The sequence below is a fragment of the Cygnus atratus genome, chromosome 17 (assembly GCF_013377495.2).
Source record: "Cygnus atratus isolate AKBS03 ecotype Queensland, Australia chromosome 17, CAtr_DNAZoo_HiC_assembly, whole genome shotgun sequence".
NCBI classification, from domain to species: Eukaryota; Metazoa; Chordata; class Aves; order Anseriformes; family Anatidae; genus Cygnus; species Cygnus atratus.
This window is the reverse complement of record NC_066378.1, coordinates 731,484-749,714: the sequence shown is the minus strand read 5'-3', so window position 1 is coordinate 749,714 and position 18,231 is coordinate 731,484. Positions and strand designations below refer to the sequence as shown.

General features: G+C 53.7%; 1 protein-coding gene across 1 annotated transcript in view; it reads right to left on the bottom strand.

Annotated features, from left to right (window-relative positions):
* RTN4R (reticulon 4 receptor) overlaps positions 1-17,232 on the bottom strand; it is an 80,353-nt gene extending 63,121 nt beyond the window's left edge. The window contains exon 1 of the mRNA XM_035569253.2: positions 17,019-17,232. Coding sequence (XP_035425146.1) covers positions 17,019-17,040 — 22 coding nt within the window. The 5' untranslated portion in view covers positions 17,041-17,232. The remainder of the gene's footprint in view (positions 1-17,018) is intronic.
* Positions 17,233-18,231: the final 999 nt, after the last annotated feature.

Here is an 18,231-nt window from a genome sequence, read left to right as displayed (position 1 = left end):
TGAGCAGCCACAGTGAAACGTCTGGCCAAACCAAGTTATTTCATAGTAGTTCAAGTGCTTAATTACCAGATGTGAGACCAGCAGCTTTCCTATGCAGAAAAGCTTTGCTGTGCTGCCTTGGTACTGGGGAATGAAGACTGCACGGGCAGCATCCTCCCCACCTCATTTCATTGCTCTGCAACTTGGTGTCCATCCCTGTCCTGTGGTCCCCTTCAGTGCTCACAGTCGTTCTCCAGAAGACTGTTATGTTTATAGTTTATTAATTAAGGAGATTTTAATACACTTGTGATGGAGTTGTAATGGCTTTTATCAGAATATACAGGGAGTTATAGAATACATATCAGAGTTTCGACATTCTCTTAATTAGCACCCAAGCAAATAAGAGCATGCTAGATCTGGAGATCTTCAGGGCCTCAAGCTCCCTGTCTCAGAGCCACTGGAGATGTGAGTGTAATTTCAAACAGTTAAGGCTGCTTGGAAGGGCACCTCCAAGGTATTTGTCATCACTTTCAAAACCCTTATTTACTCTCTGCTGTTTCCAAAAAACCCTCTGGGAGCTGGGAAATGAACCTATTTTCCTACCAAAACCCATCACATGGACATCCTGTCTTGCTATTTTTAGGGATGCTTGTGAAGGTAGGCTGCACCCTGCTCTGTTATTTCAGAGTCTTGCTAGCCTGGAACTGCCCATGCTGACTGTTATTGGGGTGTCCTGGAGGAGAGCCCAGATGCATGCCTTGTCTCGTTCTTTGAGAGCTCCTGCACTGCTGACCCCGAAGCATTTGTCTTACACAGAGGCAGATGCACACTGAGAACTGTAATAACTGCAAAAAGCTGCGGGGGACACCCTGCACCGGGGCCACACAACTAGAGCCATCGACAGTGCTCCCCAGGTGTGTTCTGCCTCCCCAAAGCCACCCGTGAAGCTGCTGAGCTCTGCAGCTGGCACAGCCAACACAGGTGTGGTGGGAACGCTGCAGAGAGGCACAGCCACACGGGCTGCAGCTCATGACAGTAGCAGAGCTGATGTGATGGGGAAGGCTGCAGCACGGAGGGGCCAGCAACCACAGCAGAGCCCTCCTGTGATGTGGATATGGTCCTTGGTTATTCAGCCATGCTGAAATCCTTCTTCTTTGCACTGTCACTCCTGCCCACACTGTAATCACACCTTTATTTTGCTCCGTTGACACCTCCCAGGGGCAGCCTGTAAACTCAGCCCTCCATCTTAGCCTCTAGCCCGAGCTAGGATGGTCCCATCAGTCACTGACAGCCTCAGCACCAGGGATTCCCTTCAGCTCTTCATCTGCTGCACATTCAGCTGGGCAGGGAGCTCCCTCCTGCAGCACCATCCGGATCAGGCCCTGCCGAGCTGCCCTCCCCGAGGCAGAGGAGCTGTCCCTGTCCCCAGCACGGCGAGCAGCTCTTGCCGCCGAGATGTGTCGCTGCTGACAGCTCCCCTGCCCAGCACCTGGCGAGGGGGACATAGTCCTCCTGATATCATTCAGGAGCCAGATCGAGCCGTCCAAACACGTCCTACCCAACACATGGCTGGGGCACGGGGCAGCTTGTGCTGACAGCGAGGCTGAGCGCAGGAGCTGCTGCCTGCAGGGAGCATCTCAAGACTCCCTGGAGGATCCAGCTCCTCAGCTGCGTTCCCAGAGATGGAGCATACGCCACTGATGCCTACTCCCCTCCCAGAGGTCCCAGCTTGATGCCCAGAGTGACATTTCCCAGGAAGAGAACAGCACAGTAAATTCAAAGGTTAAATTTGCATATTTCCCGGTGCTGCTCAAAAGAGCCAGGCAGCTGTTGGAGATGGACTGCTGCCAGACTGCTGCGCAGGGAGCACCAGCACCCTGTGCCCACCAGGGCTGAGGGATCCTTTCAAGTGGCACTGTGCAGCCTCTGCAGGGGCCTCTGGTTCTGAGAGGCACAAAAACTAAGGACCACGAGCAGTGAAGAGGCTGAAGTTTCGTCCATGCATCTGTAGAGCATCCCAGGCCATGGAGGAGGAAGACAGAGATACCTCCTGGGAACAACCAGGACTGGATGTGTCCTAGGAAGAAGCAATGAGGGCAATTCTGTATTAAGAAGCATGACATCTGCTTTCAACAGTGTGCCTGGGACTGCATCTCTCCAATAATGCACCCAGGGAGGCCACAAAGAGTCTCTGCAAAAAGCTCCAAAGGCTACAGGCTCAGCAAAATGCTGCACATTAAATACCCTTTATAGTGCATGCAGAAGGACCATTGAAAATTCAAATGAACAAGCCGGGAGTGAATCACACGACAGGGGAGGGTTGGCTTCAGCTGAGCAGGAGCAAAGCAGCAGCCAGGGAGGGCTCTCAGTGGGATAGGGCTCAGGCTCAGCCACAGGCTTTTGAAACACAGCGAGAAATTCCTGCAGCACACATGGTGGGAGAAGCAGAGGGCCTCCCCCAGAGCGTGGGCACAGGACCACCCGGCAGCACCAGTTTCCCAGCTCAGCAATGCTGAGTGGCTCAGCATCAGTCTTTTGGTTATGCTGAGCAATGCGTATCCACCACTGATAAACGTGCATTCAATATCCAGCTTTACCTTCTACCTTTTCTTCCCAAACCCTGTTTATGCTCTTAGAAGAATAACAACTCACTCTCTCATCTGCTTAGCAAGTTCCTCTAAAGCAAGAAACCAAAGTGGAGATGCTTAAGAGGGAGAAGGTCTCAAGGATACACTTGTACCCACAGCTCTGGGGTGAGAAGAAAGACGGACAGTGCTGTGGCTGGTGGCACCCACTGCTTGTTTCCTGAAGGAGCCACCCAGCTGGCACCGGTGATGTCCCCTCCTTGCAGGAAGCAGGCAGCAGGGCTGTCTCACAGCCTCAGCTCTCCGCCACCTTGGCCAGCAGCAGGAGAGCCTGCAGGCTGGCAGTGCTGGATGTTTTCTTGAAAATGTGAATACTTGGCCCTTGCTGGGACCTTCAGTGGCCTTTCAACATGACCTTGAGGGAGGCAGCTCCGTAGGACTCTCCTGCTAGTGAAACACTCTCCTCCTATGCTTCTCAGCATATCGTCATCTGGTGTACCAGAGGGAACAGCCGAGCTACCGTCCCCATGCCATTTGTCACTGTGCTTTCGCCGTATACTGGAGTCTCATTCCCCATCCGCTCCAAACCACCAGGTCACACAGGGCTTTGCCAGCTTGCCCCCACACACACCCTGCCCCTGAAGCAGGCAGCAGTGCAGACCACTGCCCAGGCACCCAACAGAGCTTGTCATTAGCCTGTATTCAGCATAGCCATTTGTTTAACTATTTTTGTTCTGTGTCTCTGATTTTTCTGTCTCTTTGGGGTGCCAAGCAAGCTGCAGACCCTTCCCCTGCACGTGATGAACTGTGAGCTCATCCCAGGAACATTTTCACCCCTGTCCCACGACAGAAATGAAGGCAGCCTTTCCTGCACCACTTGCCAGGACCTGCCCACTTCTCCAAACACGCACACTCTGCTCACACAGCTCAGTATGTGCGTGCGTACGTGTCCAGGCACACACACACTCTCTAATGGACATCTTGGTCTTACAACTATGCATCCAGCCACACGATCCAGAAGGGCCTGGAGGGCCACTGCAAGGCAGCACAAGGGTGCACTTAGCACAAACAACCAATCTTGCCCATCACCTCTCCCTTCCCAAGCATGAGAGGTCCGGGGGAATGCAGCAGAGGGAGCTGTGGATCACGAGAACTGCTCAGGTAGGCTAAGCCAAAGCTTGGCCAAGGCCCTCTCACAGGAGCTGTCGGGGTGCACTTGCGAACACTGCTCATCTCCTTTGCCTCTGTGTCAGTTTTGACACTCACAACACGGCGCAATTTTCCCTACCGTGTCATTTAGCTTCCATCATGTTGAGAGATTCCTGTGCCTTCATCGTCTCCAATTATCACTTCCCACCTCTGCCGGTGCCAAGTGTCAGGCTCCTTCCTTTAATTCACAGGATTCTCAGTTTTACAGAGAGCAGTAAATGCCTGTGCTGCTCCAGCCTGGCATGCAGGGAGAGCTCATATGTCTTTTTTAACAGTCCAGCACTGCGTTCCCCAAGTTCAGGGCAACAGGACTGTCAGAATGTCCTATCTCCTCCCCTGGGGACATTCACCATGCACTTGGTCTCTTCTGAACCCTGGGGATGCGGGGACAAGCAGAGGTGACTACTGTCCCCCTCCTCTCCAGACAGCAGGACAGCAACATGCTGACATGGGTGTATCAGGAGGGGCTTGTGCTGCAGCCACACACCGAGGCAGCGGGGGCCACTGGCCCATGGCCTCTGCGTGTCACAGGCTAAATGATCCGTCTGACTGCAGGTTGCCAGCAGAGCTGGACCTTGTGCCCCGGCCCCACGGCCCCGCACTCTGCTCACTGGCCTGTGCCCTGCCTGCATTGCAGCAGACAGCAGCAGGTGCCCAAGTGCATCTATGCCCGTCTCCCACCAGCACACAAAGCAGAGCAAACCCCACCCTCACCATTGAATTTTGTTTTAGGAGTTTTGGCATCAGTGCTTTCCCCTCATTGAGCCTGGGGCTTTACAAGCAGGAAACGGGGCACAAAGGTCTGTGGCGAGGGGGTCATACTCAGATGAAGAGCAGCAAAGCCTTCATTTTAGGAATACAGGAACAAGCTAAAAAGGCTCAGAAACCAAAGCTGACATAGCCCAGACATGTCCATCTCAGCTGCAGCAAGAGGAGGGAAGAAGGTCTGCACAGGGAAATGAGCCCACAGCATGTGGAGAGCTGCCTTGGCGGGCACCCGCCGCGTGTCTGCCGTAGAACACGTGCAGAAGGCAGGCACCAAATACGTCAGGGGGTTGGGATGCCCCTACAGCACCGAAGGCAGAGAGTAGCAGCACAGGGAGCGCTGGGGAGTCCCAGCTCCTCCCAATGCCTGCCAGCCCTGCAGCCCACCACACAACCCCACAGCCAACATTTCACATCGGTGGCCAGGCTGGAGCTGGCAACATATGCTCTGCGGGATGCTCATGACAATAAAAATATGCCAGGTGCACCTGGATGAGAGAGGGGAGCCCAGCTCTAACACCCGTGCAAACACACCAACTTGCCACCAACTCACACGTGCTGTGACAGCAGCACACCCTGCCGTCCTGCAGCCCAGCCCAGCTGTCACCTCCTCCCAGAAAGAGCAAATCCCCCATACATGTGATATGAGAGTGCCAAGCAACTTGTTCACCCCCTTCCCACAAAGGCTGGAGGTACAGGTTCCTCTTCTCCATCAGTCCAAGGTGGGCATGGGTCAAGAACTGGACTCCCTGTATTTATGGGAGGTCCTCAGGAAAATTTATCCAAGGTCCTCAGGAAATGACCAAGCGAACTGCTTTGAGGAAGACTGTGTTCCCCGCAGCCCAGCTGGCCACCCAGAAGCTTAGGATTAATTGTAAGCCTAGCAAAACATTAGGAAAGCCAAAAATAAATACAGAGAAAGAAAAGCATTTCCCACTGGAAAGCCATGGCCAAGTAAAGTCAGTCTCTTCTGGGCTGATTCCCAGGAGGCAGCTCAGATTCATTTATTCTGCCACTCATATAAATGTCTCTCTTTGGCTGAGCTGCTCCCTTGGTGCTTTCTTCCAACCTAGGAGAACAAGGGCCCGTTATTCAGACCCAGTGCCGCTTGTCGAGCAGGAAAGTAGAGCCCCGGCAGCAGCCCCAGCCCCAGCCTCTTCCTGTTTGCACACCGGAGAGGATGCAGCCTCAGTAAAACCAGAATAGTGACAGCTGACCATTTAAATAGCCACTGTCCACTTTCCGGGCACTGCATTTCAGTCAGAGCACAGCGAGCTCTTGGCAACAAACAGCATGTCACACGAGGAAAGGTTCGCATTATAATGACCAGAAGAGATGGTTCATCCTGTGGGTAACACTGAACCCAAAGATATTACCCCTTCCAGTGTCAGGTGCAAGCCACAGGGCTTTGGCCAGGCTCTGAAGGCTCACTTCATTGCACGATGTCAGAAACTGAGGCTTGAAAATGACACCTCAAAGCCTGCGAGAGCTGACACCCCCACACCACCCCGACAGGCTTGACTGACAGAATCCCTTTGCTCTCTACTAACGCTGTTTCACCCAGTGGCCCTAAAATTCATTTAAATTGAACTAGCCAAGCAAGGGATTCAGCAGCTGCTGGTCTCCATGGGTGGGAAAGAGTGGTGTGGCCCCAGTGCCTTGCCAGAGCTCTGGGTGCTTGGGCAGGGAACGTCCCACATCACGGGCAGGCTGCCTTCCCCACAGTGAAATGGGCTACTTTGGCTACTTTGCAGACCTTTATGTGCCCCAGGGCCAGGTCTGCAGGGGGGTGTTAGCCAAAGGAGCAAAGCCAAAGCCAAATCCAAGAAGCAAGGCAGATGTGCAACATCAGAAGTCAGGCGATGCCCTCCTGCCTGCTGGCAGCTCCCGTCTCCTGCAGCAGGCGACCAGGCCAGGAGCAGAGACAGCAAAGCAATGCCTGCCTGCAGCAGGTGACACACAGGCAGCCAACGGGTGTCAAAATCCTGCATGCTCAGCCCAGGAGCAGCCCTGTCCCAGGCTGAGGTGATGGCAGAGCTCAGCCTGCTCCCCCTTCCGGCACCCCCCCCCCCACACCGTGGGATGGTGGAGAGCAGGTCCCAGCAGGCAGCACCCAGCTCCCCCATGGCACAGCGCTCTGCCGCCATCCATCACCGTGCGTGCGGTCAGCGCCAGCACTCAGGACCGTGAGCTGCTGTAATTACCATTATTAATTCTCCCCTCCCCTCAGGATGTACTAGCTGCAAATTGAGAAACGGTGGAGGGAGGAAGGGAGGGAGTGACAGAAGTCCCTGGACTTGATAAATCTGCTGGCGGAGAAGTGATGCCTGCACCTCGGTGCGTGCAAGGCGCAGCCCCAGCCCGCAGCCCAGCGCCTCCCCCCAGCTGGCTCCCAGCCCACCCACCGAGACCCCAGCTCCAGCCCTGCTCGCTGAAGCAGGCCCTCGTTAGCCAGGGCCGAAGGACTTGGCCGCTCTCAGTTAACACCACGTTTGCCCCAAGCTAGCCAAACGTTGCCTGCGCAGGCATGCAGGAACAGAAACAAAGGTGTCGAAGGCAGTTGGTACAACACGCTCGGAAGGCACTGAGGGGCTTGTGTTTGCATCACACCACTCTGTGGAAAGTTCTGAATTCAAACCAGATCTGTTAAGCTATTCCAAACCTCATGTGGTTTCACCTTCGCCCAAATTAAAGCCAGGTTGGATGAAGGTGACTGGGAACAGAATTAAACAAATTAATGATATGAGTGCCTGCACGGACCTAAAGCAATTGCCCTTGGTGGTGGCCAAGGTCTAGTGGTTCCACAAAGGTCCCAGCCACACTGCCAGCAGTCAGAGGAAGCTGTCCTACCTGAGGTTATGGAAAGAAGGCTGCCAAACCTCTCTCAGACTGAGGGGCACTGAAGACCCTTCCCAGCCCCCAGGACAGCCATTTCCAAAGCATCTCAAGCCTGGTGCACCCCACAACTTGCAGAATGCATCTGCTGACGTCCAGGGCTTCAGCCCCTCACAAGCACAAGGCAGCGGTAGGATATAACTGGAAGAGCAGAGTGAGCCCCTGCGCTAACATTTGGAGACCTCACTGCTGTGAGCAGAAGTGGCCTGAATGAACAAAGGGGAAAGTTCCCACCTGTTTGAAGCCTGCTGGTTCTGCAGCGAGGCTGCTGACCTGTGGCTGCACTCGCTCAGTGGAGGAGGCAAGAGTGCCTTGCAATATAACCAGAGAGGTTTCATGTCACTCCAGACAAACAGCTCCAAAGCGAGCTCCAGACCACGACTTGGATGTTCTTATGCAGCACAAAGGGAGGCGGGGAGCAGTAAGTAAAAGCCTGCTTCACATTACCCTTCTGACAAAACAGGCCGCTGTCAAATTGTTTGGAGACTGTGAACGACAAGAGCATTCACAGCGTACAGACTAATGCCTTTCCTCTGAAGGGAAAGGGACAGACAGCCCTCTAGTGTAAAGCCAATGCTAACCATGTTTGCACAAGCATGGGAAACGTCAAGCATCAATCATGGCCAGCCCCGTGCCGGACACGCATGCTTGGGAAGGAACCTGTGCCAGGGAGGGGGCTTTTCTCCCCATCACTGCTTCTTCCATCACCCCTAAAAGCAGGATGCCTCCATGGAGATGCGCTGCTGGCTTTCAAGCGATCATTTTGCTCTGCAATGTTAACAAACTATGCATTTGTTATTCTGATTTCAAAAGACACCTTCTGACAGAGGAGCCTTCACAGCCTGACACCAGCACTTGCAAAAGGCTTCTGAAATCCTGGCTTGCGTGGCAGCTGATGGCATGTCTCTGACAAAGCCCTCCGTGGTGCCTGGAAGCAAGGAAAACTGGATCTTGGGCCTCCAAAGATTTTTCTTTTCTTCCCCCTCCTCCCATCTATTTAAGAGTCAGGCTGGGTTCACATCTTTACTACGCACATTGCTGTGTTATGCGCGTGGTGTATTGTATGTGGCTCTGATCATCACTCACGGCCTTAAGAAAGACGCACAATTAAAATCAATATTTAAAGTCATCAAACAAGCACACACAAATTTTAACAGCCACACAATTCACTCTGACATAACGACGCAGGGTGCAGAGTCGAGAGCTGTGCCGGAGTGCCGAGAGCACAGTTCTGCCCACAGTCTTCAAAATTTAATGAAAACACACCATTTTTAAGCACTTTCCCAAATCCAGCTCACAAAATCTGTCACTTTGATGTGAATGGTCCCAGTCTTAGACTAATCAGTCACTTTTACTTTCTCTTTAGTAGCTAAAGACGCAAATGAACTCCCAGCAAACTGCACAGCTTCAGGAGAAGAATTTAGCAGCCAGATGGTTCCTGCAAAAGATTTGTTCTTAACAACAACAAAAAAAAGTTAACTAGTTTCCCCAGTGAGCAGCACACGGGAGAGGATCTGACACATCAGTAAGCAATTCTGAACTGCTATCTCAGAGCATCACTTCTACTGTATTAGTGCCCTGTCTTCCTAGACCATCATGTAAATTATAATTATTACTAATAACTGATCAGTTAGTACACATCCATGCTAGGCACTATAATTATCCTGTGCACTCAGGGAAGGAAAGAAAGCATCAAATTTGAATGCAAGCATTCCATAGTTTCCAAAGGAAGGTGTAACACAAAGAGATGAAAGAAACCACAATTGTTAAAAAGGCATCAAGATTCAAAGAGCCATCCCAGGGAAGGTGTCGAATTCCCCCGAGATGGAGCAAAGCTGTGACTAGCTGGAAACTCCCATGCAGGCGGTGAACCTCACTACACTGGTGTGATGTGTTTGCTTTCTCTTTTTTTATCTCCATGTGGAATGATAGCTGTAGATGTATATCAAAACATAGCTAACAATAAAGACACTCCAGACCTTCGTGGAGACCTCCATAGATAAAGTACAGAAACATGCAGTGCAAGGAAGTTTTTCTGCAAGGAAGCAAACAGCAAAACAAGGATCATTTAGCAAACGGACTTTGACCATCTAAGGATGGTGGTGGTGGAAGGAAGAAGGGATCCCATGTCAAGGCTTGGTTTCACCTTAGCTGTCTATACTGCAATTTGGGCAGAAGCAAGGGGAACCAACCAGCAGAGGAGAGCACTGTGTTTTGCAGAAGCCGAGTGCAGGAGGGGAATCCTGGACTTCTTCAAGGATTTCTGACCCACAGCTAAATAACACTTCAGTACAGCAAGGAAAAGAATGCATATGCAGGTAGGCATCTGCTCACCTAGACGTCTGGGCTTTTTGGTAAGTGACACAGTATTAAGAAGCACTTACTCGGTACAAGAAGTGCAAAAAGTTCTGCACGTGGGGCAGAATAACCCCAAGCACCAGCACCAGGCTGCAAATCAACTGGGTGAGCAGCAGCCTGCTGTAAAAGGCCTGGGAGCTGTGGTGGTTCCCAAGATGAATATGAGCAAATGGTGGCTCTAACTGTGAATACGGCAACTACATCCCGGGCTGTGTCAAGGGGTGTGTGGACAGCAGAGTGAGGGTAGTTATTGTCCCACTCTGTTCAGGACTGGGGAGCTGCACCTTGAACGCTGTGTCCAGCTGTGGGCTGCTGAGCCCAAAACAGACATGGAGAAACCAAAGTGACCCAGCGGAGGCTTACCTAGGTGGTCAGGAGCCTACAGCACACATCCTGCAAGGTCAGGTAGAGGGAGTTAAGGTGGCTGAGTCAGGCAAAGAGGATGTGAAGGGATAATCATATAGTGGCCTACAACTACTGAGGAAGCATTAATAAGGATGATGGAGCTGAACACTCCTTTGTGAGGCCAGGTGATACAGCAAGGAGCCGTGGCCAAGGACTGCAGTTTGGGAGATTCAGTTTGGACATCAGGAAAAGCTTCTTAATCCACTCCTGCACTGGGAAAGGCCAGAAAGCCTCTGTCGTTGGAGGTTTCAAAGACTCGCGTAGGGAAAGACCCCGCTGACTGAAGCTGCCACTGGCGACTGCTGTGCTCAGAAGGGGAGGCTGTGCTACAAGCGCCAGAGAGCCCTTCCCACCAGCACCTCCAGGGCTGTGGGGTTTGTCCTCAGAGAGTTACTGTCACTGCACGGTGTCCACGAAGGGTTTCCAGCAAACACTGGGTTTGAGGTCTATAGGGAGGACTGGCAGCAGACATGGGGCTATCTAGTCCCCATTGCTAGACAAGATCAACAAAGGGTGCCTACACGAGGTGAGAAAATACCATTTTTGCTTTATACCAGAAAACAGTGCAGCAGTCTGGAGTACTTGAGTGCTGTCCAGTCTGAGACGGAGGCACTGCCAGATCCAGAAAATAGGAAATTACACTTTTTTTTTTCTTTTGTTCTCTACTGCATAAAACCGGATGGAGTAACAGAGGTACTTGTTGCATTTTTGAGGCTTTTAGCAAATCAAATCTGACAAATTGCTTTAACTAACATTGGTGTGGGAGACCATGCTCGGAGAGCTGGAACTAGTTCATAAAAAATACCTCCAAGTGCTCCACCCCCAAAATGCAGACAGAAAAGTGGACACATCTGAGACTAAAATGTCTGGAAATGCCTTCTGTCTTGCCCAGACTGTGACCCCACTCTCAGCTCCTTCTTGGTATCAACTTAGAGGACTTATAAAAAAGATGGAGAGCAACTCTTTGCTCAATCAGATAACGACAGGACAAGGGGGGATGGTTTTAAACTCAAAGCGGGGAGATTTAGATTAGAGATTAGGAGGAAGTTCTTCCCTCAGAGGGTGGTGAGGCACTGGAACAGGTTGCCCAGAGAGGTTGTGGATGCCCCATCCCCGGAGGTGTTCAGCGACTGGTTGGAGGAGGCCCTGGGCAACCTGATCTAGTGGGTGGCGTCCCTGCCTATGGCAGGGTGTTGGAACTGGGTGATCTTTGCGGTCCCTTCTAACCTGAGCCATTCTGTTATTCTGTGATCAACCTCCATGCCTTCTCCTGAAACCACAAGGACAACCACCCATTCCCATCAAGCATGGTCCCAAGCACTACACACACCATCACTCCACCACTGCTGTATCCAGTGACAGTTAAAGAAGTACCTTGACCATGCCAAAGGGACATGGGAAATGGTCCTGATGCAGGCCAGGTGGTGAAGGGTTTGAGCAGCCTTAGCCCAAAAGACGAACAAGTCTGAGCTATGGATGAGGAGAGGACAGCTCCATCCTCGGTGGTACTCAAAAGCTGACAGAACAAGCCCTTGAGCAACCTGATCAAGCTTTGAAATTAGCTGTTGTAGGAGCAGGCTAATTAGAGACCTTCACACATCTCTTCCAAAGTGTTCTACGAATTTTTTGAAAGCAAATCTCCTGTAAGCCCTGCTCTGCCTGACCCATGTAGAAAAGACCCTATCGCTGCTGGGGGGAAAGGCTGCAGCCTGCTGCTTTCCAGTTTTCAGGCTGATGTCAGCCTCATACTGTTGAGCTACCAAGAAACTATACTAAAAATCACAATATGCAAGTATTTCCTTGCTTTCAAAATTCTCAACGTTTTGCACATGCTTGTGTAATGATTTGGCTTTTCTTGGCAAGCAGGAAGGCTACAAAATAAAACTGAAGTACTTTTCTAATCCCTTGATTCCAGGAGCAGAGACCTAAGAGAGAGAGTAAATACCATAAAATCTGCTGGTGCTATTGTTCAGCTCCAAGCTGCAATGCAAAGGTTGTGAGGAAGGCAGGCCAGACCAGAGAGACAAACCTGCTGTTGATGCAGCAACACCCCTAAGGAGAACATCATCAGTCTTGTTGGCTGCCACTGTGTCACTGCTGAAGAAGCGACTGGCAACAGCACAGACCTGCACGCTTTAGCTCTGGGGTGACCTTTACGCACATTCTGGGTCCATTGGGAGATAACTCAGCATCACTCTCCCAGTGTTAGAGCTGGAAAAACTGAAACTAAATCACAGAAAAGCTGACTGACCTGCTCAAGGATACAGGGAAGTCAAAAGCAGACTCCAGAAGCCCGGATTTCCAGGAGCTTTCTAAAGGCAAAGTGCATAGGGACAAACCACATGCACACCACATGCCAATGCTTTATGTCTTAAACCCAGGTGGGACATTTCTATGCATGCTGCACACACACACCAAAGGAAATAGCTGTCACTTTGATGTCACCCTGCTCTGAGTCTATGTATCATCACTGTACACCACCATCACAGATAATCAGCCACACAAAACTCACGCTGCTGCATGTCCCTGTCACCATAAGAAGACACCAGTGCAAGCTGAGGTGAGTTTGCACATTTTAGCAACGTCAGAATGAATTGGCTTGGCATCTCTATGCAAACATAGGAGGATCCACCCTTTGCTTCTTTTTGCTGACTGTGACTTTTCAGCACAATTGTCTCCCTTTTCCTTCATTCTCTGGAAACCTCCAGGAGTTGCAACCATAAGCATGAAAGGGAAGGAGAGGACGGGCTCTGCAGATCACAACCTCCCTCCTCCCTCCCACACTTGTGTGTGTCTGTAACATGTTTGCCCTGAAACCCAGTTACTCACAAGCCCCAGACAGATCCAAGTGGCTCCAAGACACAGCACGGAGCTTTCATGTGGACAGGAAGGAGAAGCCCTAGTGCAATTCCCAGCCCTTACAGGCACCATACTGTGATGCTGCCTCTTATGGCCCCTCTTTGCAGTGGTACAGGATACTCCTGCTCCACTGTACACATGTCTCTTGGATAAATAAACCCCTTTATGAACATCAAAAAGAAGCACTTGGCACTCAGAGATATGTCTTAATGAAGGTGACAGCAGCAGAAAGCATTGCAAATCCAAGGGGAAGAGAACGCACACCTAATTAGAGCAATTCCTTTCTTCTCCCTTCAGTTCCGCCTCCGGCTGGTTGTGCAGGGCGAATCCTGCATTCGGGCTGCAGCTTCAGCCTCTCCTCCAGGATGCACCACACGGCACAGCAGGGCTGTGGTACACAAGCAATGGGCACAGCAGCCACAGGAAGGCTCAGCACAGAGATTAGAGCTCAGCTCTTTGCAATCTTCCTTGTCCTGCTTTGTGCTCAGGCTCTGGCTCAACTGATTTTCCCTTTCCCTCCTCCTCTCCTTCAAGGCTCAGGGTGGAAAGGGGAGGAGGACGCTGTGCTGTTCAGGGCTCCCACAGCAGTATTGCTGTGCCTGCAGGGCGTGTGGCCGTGAGCCTGAAAGCTGGGCTCCGGAACATCCTTCCCCTTCCCTGCCCTTATTTCATTCTTCCTTGCTGCTTCTGAGCCAGAAAAGGTGGAAAATTCACAGAGGTGCTGCTGGATTCGCAGATTTTGCTTATTGTTTTCAAAGGCTAAATGGCTGAAATTATCATTGGTGTCAGTAGATGCTTACAGAGGAATGAGGCCCTCGTCGTTAGTGCACTGACGTGTTATGGATGACATCTGTGGGGATGTGAATTGTGGACCCACCCAGACCTCTGGCCAGCTTCCAGCTCAATGGTGAGCCACCAGGCTGAGCATCTGGACACACAACCATTCCCCCGCTGACCCTTCTGAGCAGGTAGTAGGGCAGGTAGCAGATCAAAACAGAGGGAGGCATCTCGGTGGTGCAGCAAATTGCTCCCTTCTTCCCCATGTTCCTTCCCACTGCTGTCACCTTTGCACTTTATAAACAGTCTCCTGCACAGGTTCCCAGCAGGTTTTAGCTCTGGTTATGCTCACAGAATCTGAGCACAGGATGCAGGTCATTAATGAAGGACGTGGCTTGTAAGGACAGAACTGCCCTGTTCCCTAGGTTGGTGGTCAGCAGCTTGGGCACCTGCTGCCCACAAGTCACAGCAGTGGAGAGGGCAGCCTAATTTACTTATTTTCTGGATCAGCTTTCTCTGGTGCTCTTAGAGGGCACAAAAACATCTTAGACATCACAAAAACAGCAGGGACACAACCACATCTGCACTGATACAACCCTGCGGCATGGAGCAACACAATGGCACCTCTGCCTTTTTGCCCTGATACTTCTCTTTAAAAAGCCTCTCCAAACATATCCTTGGATGGTCCCACAGAATATAGGACTAAGGTATTGTTCTGTCCAGTGGGGAATGGGGGACAAAGCTCACAAACTAATGAGTATCCTTGATATGAATGAATATTGTACAGAAAGGAAACATGAAATAATACCCTGATGAATGGTGTCTTTTCTCAATAAAAAGAAAGCTGTTCTCACATCAGTGAACAGGTATTCTCTGAGTTTGGTGTAGGTTCTCATATTATAGGCTTTTATTTTTTTAAGAAATTGTATAAAGAATAAGCATGGAAAAACCTCTTTCAATATAAATACATTGTGTTAATAAAGCAGTAAGTGCTGAGAACACCAGGTGAAAGCTCTGCCTCTCTAACTGCCCCTGGTGGCTATTTCTGGCTTACAATGCACTTGAAGCATCCTGGCAGCCCACGGTGGGAAATGTAGTCCAGATGCCATAGGATGGTCATTCACCTAAACATAATCTCCCAAGGTTCATAAGGACTTTACAGTCACAACTCTCAGCAATCCAGGCAACCCGAGCAACTCAAAAACAATGGGGAAAAAAAAATTTCAAACTCAAACCCAAACCCTCAAAGCCTTGTTCTATAAATAAAACCACTGTAACACAGTTTCTGTATTTCATTATCTTCAGTGTTTTTTCACATTATGCTGGTAGCAGCCAGAAGCATGGGGAAAGTCACAGCGCAGAGGAAGCGCTGTGCTGCAGTAGGATCACAAACGGTGCGAGGGAGGAGGCTGTCCTGGGCACCCGAACCACACCCATCACCTGGGTACCGCTCTGCACGGCGAACAGCCTTCCTGCAGCATCACGGCAGGCAATCAGCCCACATCCCCAGCTCGGTACTTCATGCACACTCACAAAACCACTGTGTGCAAATCAACAGGTAACCCATACACCTATGGCACAGCGCATAGCAAATGGATGCTGAAATACCAGTATCTGCTAAGGGCCCACAGGAGAAGCCATCACTGCAGCCTGCCCCCAGGGTGTTTTCCAAACAGAAATAAATTGGCAATTTCAGAACTAAAAATGATTCCAATTATCCAAAAGAGACAGGGTGCCATTTGGATCAGCGCTTGGGGATATCCCTTGATCATCACAAATATATTAGCCAGGAAGCCCACAAAAAAAAAAAAAAAAAAAAAAAAAGGATTCTATTTGTGTCAGTGATGGAAAAAGGAAGCAAGCTGAAGATGGCACATACGGGAAAAGACTCCACACAGCAAGAGGCTCTGCATGTCAAACACTCCCTTGTCCAGCAGCCTGGACAGCAGTGGAGCTCCTGTGCAGGGCTGATCACTTGAGTTAAAAAATTGCAACCCGTGGAGGACTGGCTTTCCAGAAGCACACCTGGATGGCACACGCTTCTCCAAGCGGCCTGAACCTGCAGAGTGAGAGCATGTGTTCCTCCAAACATAGGTCTTTATTTCGGGTTCCACCCGGAGTGACTGCGAATGGGCAAAGCCACGAGTGCACAGCGGGGCACCCCCAAGAGCAGCCGCAGCCCCCGGCTGCTGCTGCCGGCGCAGCCCCAGCCCCATCCGTCCACACCAGGCGCTGGAAAGGAAAAGCTGTCTCCGGGGATGCCCGAGCAGACAAAAAAGGGCGATTTTCAGCGGGAGGAGGAGGTTCTGCCAGGCCTCCCCCCCCCCCCCGCGACGTGGGGTCCCCCGCTGCACCCCGAGCTCCTCTCGCTAGTGGGCACCGAGCTGAGACGGAGCGGGGCGGGGGGGCCCTGAGGGAGGTGCCCAGCGCGCATCCCCGGAGAGCCCCGGTAATCGCCGTCCTCCGCCGCGCTGCCGGGGCTCCCGGAGCCTCCGCGAACTTCCCCGGCCGGAGGCACCCGCAGGAGGCCGGGGCCGGCGCGCAGCCTCCGCCGGAGGCTCGGGAGCGGAGCCCCGCTCGTCGCCGGCCGGGAGGGGAGCGGAGGGAAAGCCGGGCTGCCCCCGCCCTCCTCGCAGGCGCCGCGGTTCCGGCCACCTCCACCAGCACGGGCTGTGCCCCTCTGGGAGGCAGCCTTGAGAGCGCAGGTCGCCGCTTCCCCCGGCCCGGCCTCCTTAACACTTTGCCTGCCCCAACCTCGGGGGGAGCCTGGCCACCCCAGGGCCGGGCCGAGGCGGGGGGAGGGGGGGAAGTCCGGGACAGGAGGGGCCTCAGCCCGCAGCCCCGCTCTGGGGATGGAGCCGGCCGTGCCCCCCATCCAGCCCCGGCCTCTCCTCCGCTCCCGCAGACGTGCCTCCGCTCACCCCGCCGCCTCTCCCGGGCCGGGCTCGGGCAGCGCTGCGAGGGGCAGAAGCGTCGCCCGGCCCCCGGGGTCCGGCCCCTCTCCCCCGCGGCGGGACCTGAGCGCTCCTCCGAAGAAAGTTGCAAGGAGAGAAGTTCCCGGTGCGGTGCGAAGTTGGGGACGCGCCCGCCTCGCCCTGCACTGCCCTGCCACCCCCCGGGAAGCGGGGGAGCCCCGGCGGCGGGAGGGGAGGGGGGGGAGGGAGGTCGACGAGGGGACGCACCTACCTTCAGCTATCGCCCTCTTCATCTTAGGGGTCGGGGAAGGCACGTCTGGAGGCGCAAAGTCGAACGGCAGCCGGTACAATCCTTGCGAGAGCGGGGCAGATCCTCGTGCAAAACTTCAGCCCGAGCGCGGAGCGGCGGCGCGCGGGGAGGGGGCTCTCCCTGTGCCGCTGCCCTCGCTCATCGGGGGAATGAGCAGCCCCCGAGCTGGAGTCAGCATCCAGGCGAGGCTCCCCCTCCCTCCCTGCCTGCCTGCCTGCCTCCTCCCTCCGTCCTCCCTCCCGCCCGCCGCACGCACGGGGCCGGGGCTGCGGCGGATCCCGCGGAGGCAGAGCCGGCGGCGGCGGGGAGCGCGGAGCCTGCTGCACTGTATCCCGGGAGCGAGCGAGCGGGGCGCAGGGATGGAGAGGCGATGAATGTTTTATGGGATCATGTGGTTTGACGTGAGAGGAATCAGCCTAGATCGGATTTACTGGCTGGAGGAGTGAGAGGGAGGACGGGGGAGACGGGCACGGGATGGAGGGAGGGGCCGCGCCGGGGGCAGCCGGAGCGCGCAGGGCCCGCTCCGACGACGGCGGCTCCGCCACGGGTGCCCGCGGTGCGCGGCCGCGGGCCGGGCAGGGCGGCCGGCGGCTCATTCCTGGAGGAGAGGTGCCCCCTAAAGGAGGCCGCGGATAGGGCCGGCCGGGCGGCTGCCGGCATCGGGCCGGCCCGCTGCCCCCCCGCGCTGCCCCCCCGCCGCCCGCAGGCAGCCGCGGGAGCGGCGCTGGGAGCCGCCCGCAGCCGGCTCGGCTCGGCTCGGCTCGGCTCGCACTGAGGGCTCACGGCTCGTGGCAGGCGGAGCCCCGGCTGCTGGAAGCCCCGGCGGGGGCTTTTTCTGGAGCCGGGCTCCGCTCTGGGGAGGCTCCAAGGGACGGCGGAAACCGCAGCGCCCGCACCCGCTGCGCTGCAGGGCCCCGTGGCCGGGCGTTGCTGCTGCTGGCGCGGGGCCGCTGCGTTCCCCGGAGAGGCCCAGTAGAGACAGAGCCCGTGGGCACAGATCCCATCCGAAAGAGAGAGCTCTTCCCCTCTCATCCCGTCCCACCCCCGTGTTTTTGGGACCGTTCTCCCATGTGCAGCAAGGACAGCAGCTTACCTCAGTTTACCTACAAAGCATGAAGCTTACACTAGCTGTAGACAAGGCAGAGTGAAGCTGGCTTTTCCATCTTCCTCACCC